This window comes from Pipra filicauda, unplaced genomic scaffold, assembly GCF_003945595.2.
Source record: "Pipra filicauda isolate LSUMZ 115617 unplaced genomic scaffold, ASM394559v2 scaffold357_size738173_pilon, whole genome shotgun sequence".
NCBI lineage: Eukaryota > Metazoa > Chordata > Aves > Passeriformes > Pipridae > Pipra > Pipra filicauda.
In genome coordinates, this window is record NW_024104484.1 from 442694 (window position 1) to 455858 (window position 13165).

The 13165-nt window shown below is 59.9% G+C and overlaps 1 protein-coding gene across 2 annotated transcripts in view; it reads left to right on the plus strand.

The window, feature by feature from the left end:
* The window catches only part of WWP2 (WW domain containing E3 ubiquitin protein ligase 2), a 34539-nt gene that overhangs the window by 20259 nt on the left and 1115 nt on the right, over nt 1-13165 (plus strand). For both annotated transcript variants that reach the window (XM_027744521.2, XM_039384466.1), the window contains 15 exons: nt 1350-1439; nt 2340-2514; nt 5409-5463; nt 7163-7244; nt 7558-7686; nt 7784-7862; nt 8002-8073; nt 8167-8255; nt 9307-9466; nt 10445-10578; nt 10695-10835; nt 11376-11496; nt 11788-11892; nt 12038-12134; nt 12955-13027. In XM_027744521.2, the coding sequence (XP_027600322.1) occupies nt 1350-1439; nt 2340-2514; nt 5409-5463; nt 7163-7244; nt 7558-7686; nt 7784-7862; nt 8002-8073; nt 8167-8255; nt 9307-9466; nt 10445-10578; nt 10695-10835; nt 11376-11496; nt 11788-11892; nt 12038-12134; nt 12955-13027 (1602 nt within the window). The remainder of the gene's footprint in view (nt 1-1349; nt 1440-2339; nt 2515-5408; nt 5464-7162; nt 7245-7557; nt 7687-7783; nt 7863-8001; nt 8074-8166; nt 8256-9306; nt 9467-10444; nt 10579-10694; nt 10836-11375; nt 11497-11787; nt 11893-12037; nt 12135-12954; nt 13028-13165) is intronic.

Consider the following 13165-nt stretch of genomic DNA (forward strand, 5'->3'; position numbering starts at 1 on the left):
TTGAGAGCCTCTTGTCATAAAGGACTTCCAAGTCCTCAGAACCATATGGATCAGAGAACCTGTTAATGAATCTAGAGGACCTGTTCAGGGCAATTCCACATCCCTGCCTTCTCCCTGAAGATGCCCAGGGACCTTCCACCATCCATCTCATGGGGTGGACACACTTGTGTCTTAGGACATCCCAGCTGTGCTGGTTTTCTCTTAGGGATTTCAGTCTTGTTTTACCTGTCCTGGTGCTTTTAGTGATCAGGAATCTGGGCAGCATTAGGCTTGACAGCCCCTCACCCTCAAAGGTGCATGGGCACAACAGGTCCTGCCTTGGGCTCTCCATCATGGATACCCGCTGGTGTCCTAGATCTGTTCCAGGGAGGAGAAGGCCCAGTGCTGCTGGCTGACAGCAACACCTGCAGGAGTTACCTGGCCTCTGCAGAGGCTGGGATGATGGTGACCTGTGTTGCAGCAGGTGTGTGGCTGTGGCTGAGGTCACTATTTGATGACTCCATTGTCCCCTGGGAGGTGTGAGGGTGAGCCAGGATGGGGCATCAGTGCCCGGAGCAGCTCCTTCCCCAGGGCTGCCTGCTCTCTGCCGCTCTGGGCTGGCTTCCTTGCTGTCACAACAGAAGCTGGTGTAGTAATTTGCTTGAGCTTTTTGTGATGATTAGAGACAGAAGACTGAATGGGTAGGGAGGCCTGTGGGAGCAGGAGTGTGACAGGAGAACACTTTATCTGTCAGCAGCTACTGGCTTGCCTCCCTCTGCTGCAGGATAAAAGCTGACAGGAAAGCACAGGCTCCATGGAGCTTTTACCTTTGCCAGGGTAAATTCATGAATAAATTCAGGCAGAGAATGGTTCTAGTGTGGCCCAGAAAAGCCAGACTCCCTGTCACACAGGCTGTCCTCGGGGGCCATCCCGACTTGAGTGCCGTGGCCACGTGGTGTGTTTGAGCCGTGGCTGTCAGCAGTGAGCCTTGGGGCTGCCAGGGAGAGAACCCAGCCCCAGCCCAAACTCAAAGGCTTCCCTGTAAAGACATATTAGGAGAAACCCAACAAAAACGACATCAAAAACACCGGGTGTAAAACTGACCCTGTGTGAATTCTTATGCTGACCTTTCTGGGGGAAATGAGGAATTTCTGCTCCAGGTTTTGTGTGTTCCAGAGGGCAGAGTGCTACAGCCCCTCTCCCATAGTCTCCATCTAGCAAGGCCAGCAGCTGCCATGCAGACCTGTCAAATAAAGTTTGGAACACTGAGGATGTGAGAAGGGGGGCTCACTGACCCACCAGGTGCAGCTCTCTGGATGTTCTTGGTTCTAGCAAGGATCACCTGCCTCAGGATTGTGTTTTTGTTGCAGGTGGGAACAGCGGGAGCTGCCAAATGGTAGAGTCTACTATGTAGACCACAACAACAAGACCACGACGTGGGAGAGACCCCTTCCTCCCGGGTAAGGGGCGTGGGGGCAGCTGGCACCTCAGACACTGATCTGACTTGCAGCTCCTGGTGAGCAAACGGGCACCTCAGAGTGCCTGAACCTGAAGCTGGACCCTGGGCTCTCTGAGGGCTCTCTGGGGTTCTCAGCCACATTGGGGTCTGCTTGTGCTTGAGGAGACGATGCTGCTGAGCTCCGTGAGACCTGCTCTGCAGAACTCTTGTAGATGAGGGCCCAGCTTCCCCTGCAGGAGTGTCTTCAGGTCACAGGCCTGAGGCCATTTGCTTGCCAGAAGTTTGTGGAATTCTCACCTTTTCGTGTTCCTAGAAGCAGAGAACTCAGTGCGAACTGCTGTTGTTCTCTAGACTGAGTTTGTGCAGGGCTGGAGTGACCCAGGTGTGACGGGTGAAAGGGAAACACAAACCCACCCATGTCCTCCCCAGGAGCCTCTGGTTCCTGTGGGCACGCACTGTCTGCAGCCAGGCTGTGATCTCTGATCCTACCACAGCCTCAAATCCGTGTGGGGTTAAAAGAGGGAGGCTGTTACCTGGAGAGGTGGGTTTGGGAGTAGCCCAGGTGTGCTCCTTCCCTCCTGGCCAGGTCTCCAAACCAGTGCCTTGCCTCCGTCACAGGTCGGCTGTCCTGGAGGAACGCTCATGACATCCTGGTGGGAGCTCTGCTTGTGCCTGAGCATCCTGTCAGGGTTCGTGTGCCCTTGCAGGAGCTGCTTCAACAGTTACCAGTCCTTTATATTTCCTTTTTGTGGATCTTTGTCCAAAAGAGTCTCTTCAGCTGTGAAACCGGTGGTTGTGCTGGAGCTGGGCACGGAGCCCTCGTATTGGAGGGTGTCTTAGTCCACAGGGCCTGCCTGGCTGTCTGAGGACACACAGTGACAGCTTCCTTGGGTGCTTCCAGGTGGGAGAAACGTGTGGATCCTCGAGGCAGGTATTACTACGTGGACCACAACACCCGGACCACCACGTGGCAGCGCCCCACAGCCGAGTATGTCAGGAACTACGAGCAGTGGCAGTCGCAGCGGAACCAGCTCCAGGGGGCCATGCAGCAGTTCAGCCAGAGGTTCCTGTACCAGGTGAGAGCTGGGGGTGGTGAGGTCTCACTTGGCTCTCCTGCTGGTCTCACCTGGGCTGGCCTGGGAGCCATGGAGCATGGGGAGGCCCTTGCTGGGCTGTGTGGGGTCTGTGGACTCAGCAAGTTCAGTGGAGCAGCGCTTGGATGGGAGCCCACAAGCTCCTCAGCTCCCTGCAGAGACTGTGGGGGAGTGACTTTCTTTTTATAAACCAGCTTGCGCAGCCCTGAAGGGTGGTGGGAGGTGTCCTCAGCAGCCTGTCCCTGGTGTCCCTCCAGTGTCAGTGTGGCCAGGCACAGACTTTCTCCCATGGCTCCCATCAGGCAAGCCTTGCTGCTGACCTGTGAGGCAGGTGTGTGCTGTGGGAGCTGAGCGAGTGTGGGAGTCTGGTCTGTAGAAGGAAGGGAGGCTCTGAGGGCTGAGCTCGTCCCTCCCTGGGTCTCCATCGGGCTCAGGGCAGCATGGCTGGGTCCTGGGGGCAGCAGTATTTGCAGGCCCAGGGTACAAGTGCTGACACTGTGAGGGGCTGCAGGATCCAGGGACCAGAGAATGCAGGGAATGAGCTGGACTTGGCCAGCTCCCTCCTGCTTCCTCTGCTGCTGCCCCTTGTTCCTACTTGGGGCTGAGTATCTGTGTTTCCTTGCTCATGGAATAGTCTCTTAACCATTCTGCTCCTGGGCAGGGACCACTCTTGTCCTGGCTGTGCCTTTGCTGTGGAGCTGGGCTCTGGCTGCAGGGATGACCAGCACCTCTGCTGAGCTGAGCAGTGCTGGTGGCTGTGGGCTGCAGGATGAGCACTGCTTGGGAAAGGGCCAGGCTGGAATGTTCCTGCTCCCTGGAGTGGTGATCCAGCCCGTGCTGTGATGAAAGGAGGCAAGGAGGGCAGGTGGGCAGAGCAGAGAGACCAACCTCTCATCAGTGCTTAGCTGCTCAGAGAAAGCCAGGAGTCCCAGCTGGGACTAGAGTGAGCTCAGGGCTCCAGGAGGAGCTCTCTGGGAGGGGGTGCAGGCAGTGCAAAGTCCATTCTGCATGAGACACAACCAGGGCCGCTCCTGGGGCTGTGGGAGCTGCTCAGCCCCTCTCCTCCCCCTGCCTGTCCCTCCCTGGGTGCCTCACCAGGCCTTCCAAGCCTTACAGTGGGAGCTGGACCCCCATGACTGCTGCCTCTGCCTGCCCATGCTCCCCACACACAGTTCACAGGACCTCAGTGGAGGTGGGGGCTGTGGGAGGGGGTTCCACCGTGGCCAGCGAGGCTCCAGGGCTGTCACTCGCTCCCTGCCAGCACCAGCCTTGGAGCTGCTCCAGCGCTGAGTGACGCCCTGGCTGGGCTCTGTGGAGCGCTGAGGGAGGGACTCAAGCTCCAAATTTAGCCTGATGAAACGATTGTACTTTTTGTTTCAAGCTCTCCTGCCAGCAGTGATGGCTCCTGCTCTGCCTCCTGCCTTGCGGGGGCTTTCTGTTTCACTTGCCCCCCTGTGCCCCCTTTACCAGAGAGGATGGTGAGAAGGTGAGGAGCAGTGAGGCAGAGCCTCGGGAAGGCACAGTTTGGGGGGCCAGGGTGCAGCCAGGGACCACTGGCCCAGCAGGCACCCCTGTGCCACATCCCTCGCACGGAAGGGTCTCTGGCATGGGGGCCCAGGTTGTTCCCCAGGAATGTGGGGAGCTGCAGGAGCTGCCCAGAGCTCTGTCCTGTTAGTTTTAATTAGCTATTTTTAGGTCCCAATGAGGTGGTACCTCTGGACGTGACTCGGCTGTGCGTGCGGGCAGCCTGTCCCAGCAGGGAGGGAGCAGACTCTGCCCCAAACCCGAAGTCTGCCAGCTGTGCCAGGCAGTGCCTTCTGCCCCCAGTCCTGGCACATGGGGTTGGGTATGAGACACACAACTTGGAGGGGCACACACTGCACCAGCGCCGTCCCTGACGTGCCCCAGGATATCCCTGGGGTCCTGGGCTGCCATGGGGTGCCTCGAGTTTTGGTGTCTCTCTTGGAGTGGGGCTTGTCCCTATTTTCAGGCGGGAGGGCTGGGTCTGGCTGCGGGTGGCATTCCCTGAGCCCAGGCCGACTCGGATCCATCCTGGTGCGGTGGGTTGGGACACGGCCCCCCTCCGGCAGCTGGGTTTTGGGAGGTGAAAATGCCTTTTGAGTAATGATACGTTTCTTATTTAACCATTAAAAGCACTTTCAGGCCTCCTGCTCTCCTGAGCCCCCACTGTGGGGCTGTGCCTCCATCCCCGGGGACCCCAGCGGAGCTGGGGCCGGGGGGCTGGCACCCACCGGGGCAGGACGCCGGGACACCCCCCGGGAGGGTCTGGGTGCGGCCGCCGGCCCTGCCCGGCCCGGGGCAGGAGAAAGAGGCTTTGTGCGGGGCTGCGGGGGCGGGGGGCGCGGGGCCGCCCGTGTGCGCGGGATGAATGCGGGCTCAGTGCATCCCGCACCCCGCGCCCGGCCCGCGCTTGGAGGAGGGGGCCGCCATCCCGCCAGGAAGCGCGGGGCGTGGACAGCGCTTGTGGGAATGATTTCATTGGAAAGGCCTGCGATATTTTTTCCCCTCTTGTGTGTGGTTCTTGGAGGAGGCTGGAGGTGTATCTGGAGGGGACGGCGGGAGCTGAGCAGCCGCGCACATCTGGACCCCTCCGGGCCGTCCCGCTGCCCTCGGCGGGCACAGCCCCTGCGCCGTCGCCCCTTGGCTGCCCCAGACCTGCTTGGTTTGGGCTTTTTTTTTTTTTTTCCTTTTTTAGCCCCCCTTGAATGTGCAAGTTTTTTTTAGTTCCCTGGGAGCTGAGGGCCAAGGGGAGGTGAGTGGGAGCGAGGCTGGCCAGCTCGCCTCAGCATTCTACTCTTCCCAGCCTCCCTGCCCGGGATTTTATTCCGTGTTTTTGCCTTCTCTGTTAACTCTAGTCCTCCGGCGCCCCATCTGACAATGATCCTCTCGGGCCACTTCCTCCCGGCTGGGGTAAGTACTGAGCTGCCTCACCTGCCTGGCCCCAGTGGGGACACTCGGATGGGGACACTCCGATGGGGACACTCGGATCACTCCTGCGGGAGCACGGTGCTGTCAGCACTCCCTCGCTCCCATCCCTGGTGTGGTTGGGAAGGGTGGTTGGGAACCAGCACTCCCCGTGCTCGGCCGCACGTGGGGCTGAGTCTGCCTGTGATTAGCACAGTCTCTGATTTGAAATCCAGCTTTTTTCCCCCTTTTTTCCCCTTTTCCTGGAGGAGTTCCCAGCCTCTCTCAGCTGCTGAATGCAGAAGTGCTTGTGATTGTTCTTTGGATGGTGGGAGAGGTTTAGGATCCAGCTCCTTGTCCCCAGACAGGCAGGGATCCATCCTGCTGCTGTGCTGTTTCCTGGGATGCTCTGCCCTGGTCTGTAGGAGGGCTGGGAGCTGGCAGGAGCAGGGCTGGCTGTTCCCCCGTGGCCCAAACATTGTGTGCCAGGACATTTGGAAATGTCCCTGTGCCACCCCCAGGGCAGAGAGACCCCCTCCATGACGAGAGCATCCCTGGAGAGGGCAGGCTGGGATGCTCGTGGGTGCAGCTGGGCTGTGCTGTGCCAGGGAGGGCAGCAGAGGGGTTAAAACTGTGGGAGCTTGGAGCAGGACAGAGGGGCCCACACTGCTCAGGGGGTCCCCAAGGGCAGGGTCTCCATGGGGGCAGTGCTGGAGCCCTTGCTGGGTGTCCCACCTCCCATCAGCGAGGAGAAGGGACCCATCCCAGTGTCAGCTGGACAGGCTGCATGGGGCTGAGCACCCTGGGGTGGGGGTCCCTGGAATGGATGGAGTCCCTGGGATGGATGAGGTCCATGGGGTCAGTGGGTTCCCCAGGATGGATGCAGTCCTGGTCGTGAGGTCTGCCAGAGCCACAGTCTGGGAGTGATACAGAGCGAGGGGGTGGTGGTGGCTGGAAGGTGACAGGGAGGTGACAGGAGTGTGTGTGCAGCGTGTCCCTGCCCTCATGGAGCGGGGCCGAGCTGTGGGAGTGACGCAGCACCTGAAGGAGGAGGTGTGGGGAACGCAGTGGTGGGGAGGCTATGAGTGTGTGTAGGGGGTGGTGTGGGCAGGTGGGATGAAGGGCTGCAGGTGTGGGTGCAGGATCACCACTGGGCCAGGGCATGTGGTGCCCAGCCACGACTGGGAGGCTTTCACCATTCCAAGTGTGCAAATAGTGCTGGAAGTGTTGGGAAGGGGTGCCTGGGGAAGTGTGTGAGGCTGCAGATACAGAGGGGCTGGTGTGTGGGGAGCTGTTTTGTGCCTGTGTGCAGCACAAGGAGAGGGCGTGTGTGTTCACACACGTGTGCAGCGCACAAGCCAGGCATCAGCAGCGGGGCCATGCAGGGAGTTTGGGAAAGCACCTGTGGATCCACATGGAAGGATGCTGGTGCGTGTCCGAGGAGGCTGCATGTGCCACCAAGGTGTGTGGTGAACACACCCCCTGTGCCAGCCTGGCATCCCACTGGGAGAGCTGGCCTCTGCCCTGGCACCTCCTGCACAGTGGCATTCCTGGAGTGAGGCAACTTGGGCATGTGGAAGGAATGTAGGGTTTATCCTGCCTTTTCCAAGTGAGCTGGGGAGGTGAGATAGGGTGACAAACGTCCTGTGAAGGGGATGGCTGTTCCTGGGTCTCCAGCTGACGCTTCCTCTCCCTTTTCTCCTAGAGAAGAGACAGGACAATGGGCGAGTGTATTACGTGAACCACAACACCCGGACCACACAGTGGGAAGACCCTCGCACGCAGGGGTAGGAGCTGTGGGGAGAGTGGGGAGGGAGCGCATGGTTTTGGAAGGTGAGGTTCTCCAGGGACCTGGCCCAGGCCTCAACTGAGGCCACGTCTCCCACAGATGGGGAGTGAAGCCCTACCAGTGCCCTGGCCATGGCCAGAGTGCTGCCCAGGCAGGGCTCCTCTCTTGGGGTGCAGGCCAGTGCCAATCCCATGCCATGAATCCTTCCTTTTGCCTGGCATGGTGCTGCTGGCTGCATCTGGTCCTCAAGAGCTGTAGTTTAGGGGAGAGATGCTTGAGGGGCTGCCTGCTGACCCCTTCCTTGCCAACAGGATGATCCAGGAGCCGCCGCTGCCGCCCGGATGGGAGATGAAGTACACAAATGAGAGCGTGCGGTACTTCGTGGACCACAACACCCGCACCACCACCTTCAAGGACCCGCGTCCGGGCTTTGAGTCTGGGTAAGCCCCGCTCAGGGGATCTGGGGACCACACTAGGGTCTGACGTAAGGGTGCTCAGGGCAGGGGCTGCTGACTGTGGCCTGTGCTGGTTTTGCAGGAGCAAGCATGGCGGCTCGCCAGGGGCGTATGACCGGAGCTTTCGCTGGAAGTACCACCAGTTCCGCTTCCTCTGCCATGTGAGTGCAGTACCTGGAGGATCTGGTGGCTGCAGGGTTGGGTGGGTCGTGGTGGGTGCCCTGAGCCCGTGGGTAGGTGTGGGCGAGGAGAGCCGCTGTGCCAGCCTCACACAGCCTCATGCCTCTGCCTTGCCCACAGTCAAACGCGCTGCCCAGCCATGTGAAGATCAGCGTGTCCCGACAGACACTCTTCGAGGACTCCTTTCAGCAGGTGAGGAGGTGCTGGGGCTGCAGAGCTGGTCAGGTGTGGGGCTGGCCCTGGCCTTGGCCCCAGCTGTGGTGACACTGCCCTGCTCGTCCCCAGATCATGAACATGAAGCCGTACGACCTGCGGCGCCGGCTGTACATCATCATGCGCGGGGAGGAAGGCCTGGACTACGGTGGCATCGCCAGGTGAGCGCCGGTGTGCCAGGCCATGGAGCCATACCCTGCCTGTGCCATGAGTCCACGAGGGCAGTGCAGGCACAGGGCAGCTGCACTTGGGGTCCCAGCCCACAGGCAGAGGAGTTTAGGGGTGTTCAAGTGGGAAACTGAGTTTTTGGAATGGCAGAACGCTCTGAAAGCATCGCACCAGCCTGTCCCTGGCACTGAGAGCCCTGGGGGACCTGTCTGAAGTCTCCTGCTTTCCACACAGGCTGCAGGTGTGGGGGTGATGGGTTGAGTGGCCTCTTCTCCCCACAGCCAACATGTCTTGGTGTTCCCAGGACAGTCGGTGTGTGCCAGGGCAGACAGGCTGTGACGTGGTTGTTGCAGCCTCACTGCTGCCCCTGGGATGGTGTTACCACAGGGCATGGGCTGTGCCTCGGCTAGAGGCGGGACCTGTGTCCCCATGAGCCCTCTCCGGCTCACTCCCTCGCACTGGGCTGGTGCTTCCCCTGCCCCACTCCCCCCGCTGTCCTTGGTGTGGTGCTGCCCCCGGCTCTGGTGCAGGGGCTCCTGCTCTCCGCTCTCTCTGTGTCCTGCCAGTGGTTTTACCCTATGGTAGGTTACGTCATGCTGTTCTACCACAGGGTAGAACCACGGACGGGATGCCGGGGCTGCCTCCGCATCCAAGGATTCCTGAATCCCTGCACGGCCGGGGGAGCAAAGCCAGGACTGTCACGCTGCTCTGAGCTTGGCATGGGTTTCCTGGGGCAGCCTGTGTGGGACACTCAGTGCACAGCAGGGGGGGTGTGTATGTGTGTAACAGTCTGGGTGAGATGGAGCGTATGGCACTGCCCTGATGCTCTGAGTGGGGCTTCTGGCAAAGTGGTGTTTCCTGAAACACTTCACAAGCCCTGCACAGCACCCAGGGCAGGGGATACCCTTGCCCAGTCACGCCAGGGCCCGATGCCTGCCCCAGCACCCTGAGGAGGTGGGCACTGGTATGTGCAGGTGTGTGCAGGGGCACACGCTGTCCCCTCCCCAAGCCGCCTGTCACCGCATTCCCCTTGTCTCATCCCAGGGAATGGTTCTTCCTCCTGTCCCACGAGGTGCTCAACCCCATGTACTGCCTCTTCGAGTACGCAGGCAAGAACAACTACTGCCTGCAGATCAACCCGGCCTCCTCCATCAACCCCGACCACCTCACCTACTTCCGCTTCATCGGCCGCTTCATCGCCATGGTGAGCACCTGAGGGTGGCACTGGGGGGTTCTGTGTCCCCCCCCATGGAGCAGGGACTGGGCAGGGGACAGGGGTGGGCAGCAAGGTGAGGGGCTCCATGTGCCAGGTCTGTGCTGGGCTCGGCACTGTTGCCCTCCATGAGCCCTTTCTCACCTAGGTGTAGGTCTGTGGGAAATGGGCCTTTGAGGGGCTGCTGTGGGGTGATGCAATTTAAATCCAGGGAATGACTGTGGGGCCAGAGGAGACCTGGTTTCCCAGGGCCTGTGTGGCGGGAATGGATGGCTCCAGGTCTTTGGCTGCCACCCCAGGTGCTGTCGGGTCTGCAGCTCAAGGGACTATTTTTAGCCTCAGCAGTGTGAGATTTTCCAGCTGCCCAAGCTCCAGAGCAGCTCCTCCCATTTCTCTCGGATTCCCCAAGGCCAACCAAGTGCCATGGTTTGCCCAGCCCTGGGCTGCCAGGGGGGCTCTCAGGGTCCCTGAGCCTGGGGAAGGGTCCCTGGCCCTCAGCCCTGCGGGGTGTGCGTGGAGACGGCTCCGGCCCCGCTGTCCTGCCCTGCCCTGCCCCGCCTCGCAGGACACCAATAAAACCCCAGACTATTACTCACCGCTGGGCCGTTCTAGACAAGCGTCTGCATTATTTTTGGCTGCCTTTGCCTCGGGGCTCCTGGAAGCCAGGGATTCAGGGAAGCCGCAGCACAGCTCTGTTTAAACAAGTACTCAATAGAGCTGTGAGTGGAGAGGGAGATGGGGTGGAATTCGAGGTGGGGGGGAGAGGTGCTGTGAGCCCACCTGCCTCAGGCAGCGCTGCTGGGGGCAGGCCACTCCTCCCCACCGTGTGTGCCAGCTGGGAGCGAGGCCACAGCTCAGGAACCGGGGAATGGTTCCCTTTGGCCCCGTAGCTGCCCCAGGATGGAGCATTGTCTCGCCCCACGAGTCCTTCCTGGGGTCTCCATGACCCGGTGTCACCCCCTGCCCCAGGCTCTGTATCACGGGAAGTTCATCGACACCGGCTTCACGCTGCCTTTCTACAAGAGGATGCTCAACAAGCGGCCGACGCTGAAGGACCTGGAGTCCATCGACCCCGAGTTCTACAACTCCATTGTCTGGACCAAGTGAGTGCCCTGTGCTCCCTCCTGTCCCGCTGTGGGCAGGCAAAGCTCTCCCCATGGCCCCTCACTGCTGTTGCCAGTGCCTCCGTCAGAAACCACATCCCCATGTCCCTACACAGGGAGAACAGCCTGGAGGAGTGCGGCCTGGAGCTGTACTTCATCCAGGACATGGAGATCCTGGGCAAGGTGACCACCCACGAGCTGAAGGAGGGTGGTGAGAGCATCCGGGTGACAGAGGAGAACAAGGAGGAGTACATCATGTGAGTGGCCAGCTCGAGGGTCCCGCTGGGTGCCCACCCCTGCCGGCTGCAGGAGTGGGAACGTGGGGCTTGGGACGTGGCCGCTTCCCTGGGCTACGTGGCCTGTGACAAGTCCGGGCTGGCGCTGTTGGCTGGGCTCTGCTGCGGTCTGGATTGCTGTGGGCTGGGTAGCTGCCAGGACTTTCAGGAAAGAGGAGAGGGGAGAGAGGGTGAGGCTGCTCTGCTGTCCCATGGCTGCTCACCCTTCCTGCCTGGGGTCTGCCTGGGGCTGCCAGGGCCAGGCGCGGGCCAGGGCATATGTTTTACACCCCTGGACCTCCCAGAGGTGCTGGGCTGTGCTCGGGGCTGATGCTGCTTCTGAGCTTGGGGGCAGAGAAAGAAACCCACTAGTGGCAATTGAGGGCAGCCCTGGTGATTTGAGGAAGATCCTCTCCCCTTCCCCATGTTCCTGGGGCCCTCCCTGTGGGTGAGAGGGAAGGTGGGGGTTACCTGTGCTGTGCCAGCAGTGCTGGCTCTGTGCCCACTCCCCTGCTTTCCCAGGCTGCTGACGGACTGGAGGTTCACAAGGGGCGTGGAGGAGCAAACCAAGGCATTCTTGGACGGCTTCAACGAGGTGGTGCCGCTGGAGTGGCTGCGGTACTTTGACGAGAAGGAGCTGGAGGTGAGCTGGCACCTGGGATGGGGACATGGACATAGAATGGCACACGGTGACTCTGCTCACACCTCGTGCCTGTTGGCTCTGCTGACGGGGGAACAGCCCCAGGTGTTGGGTCTGCGGGTGGTTCCTTGGGTCCATTAGCAAGAAAACGTCTCGTTGGAGGTGAGGAATTTCTCCCAGACACCTCAGTGCTGGTGCCTGTGCTGGGCGAAGCCCAGCACTGGAGGGGTCGGTTCTCAAAGCTTGCGTGCAGGGCCCCATGTGCATCCACTGCTGACTGTCCTTTGTCCCCAGCTGATGCTGTGTGGGATGCAGGAGATCGACATGAACGACTGGCAGAAGAATACCATCTACAGGCACTACACCAAGAACAGCAAACAGATCCAGTGGTTCTGGCAGGTCAGTTCCACCACCAGCATGGTCTGAGCTTGGCTGAGGGCACGGGGGGTCTGTGGCAGGAGCCGTGCTGCAGGACAGAGCCCCAGGCTGGGCTGTGGGCTCAGAGATCACAGGGATTCCCCTCACCTGCCATGTGCTGTCATAGGTGGTTAAAGAGATGGACAATGAGAAGAGGATCCGGCTGCTGCAGTTCGTGACGGGGACCTGCCGCCTGCCTGTCGGGGGCTTCGCGGAGCTCATCGGTGCGTTTGGGGTCTCAGCCTGGGTGGGGGGTCCCGGGGAGGGACTGGGCTGTCCCTGTCCCCAGCACAGAGCACATGGCAGCATGTGGGCAGTGAAGCAGCTCCAAGGCCTGAGTGCAGTGATCCAACCTGGTGTTGTGCCATTCCCAGATACATTCCGTGGCTGTGACTGGTGCTGCCATGGTTAACTTTGTCAGGCTGGTTTGTAATCTCGTTCTGAATGAGATTGGATTTCTGATTTAATTTTGATTCTCGTGTGACAAAACCTCTTTCCCAGAAAACCACAGTATGGCATTATTCCACTCTCATCCTCTAATTTGCTGCTTTTTGGGGCCTGTACCAGCCTTTCCCTGACTTTCTTGGCATGTGTGTTCAGCTCACCAGCTTGCTTAACCCACTCGGTTATTCTTGCTGGAATATTAGCTTTTTCCACCCCCTTGGCACCTCTCCAGGATTCCCAATCTGTTAAAAAGCCACCTCGGTGACTCAGACTTCCTGAGCCAGGTCCTTTAAAAGTCTCGGGTAGACAGACACAATCCTGAGAGTCTACAGATAAATAGGTTTGAGCACTTACTATGAAACCACGGTGCTCAGAGGTGGTGCTGCTGCCCATCTGTGCTGTGAATCTGCATTTTGCTTTCTGCTTTGGTTTTTGTACATCCTCTCTGCAAACAGCCAGTGGTTTTATGGATTTATGCCCCGTGTGTCTCTGGGATCTCAGGGATGTAATGGTGGATCTGGTGGCTGACAGTGCGTGGGAGGGGATTTCTTTTTCAGCTCCTGGTCGTTTAATGAGCTTTGGTGTGCTTGCCATTAACAGGCAGCAATGGGCCCCAGAAATTCTGCATTGATAAAGTTGGCAAAGAGACGTGGCTGCCGCGGAGCCACACGTGGTAAGTCACTGCCCCTTGGCCTGGCAGGAGCATGCAGGGACACGGCTCTGCGGGCTGCACAGGTCCCTGGGTGCTCCCCATCCCATGGGATGTAGCTCCTGTTCTTGGCCGTGCCTTTCACTGCACTGGAAGGACCCT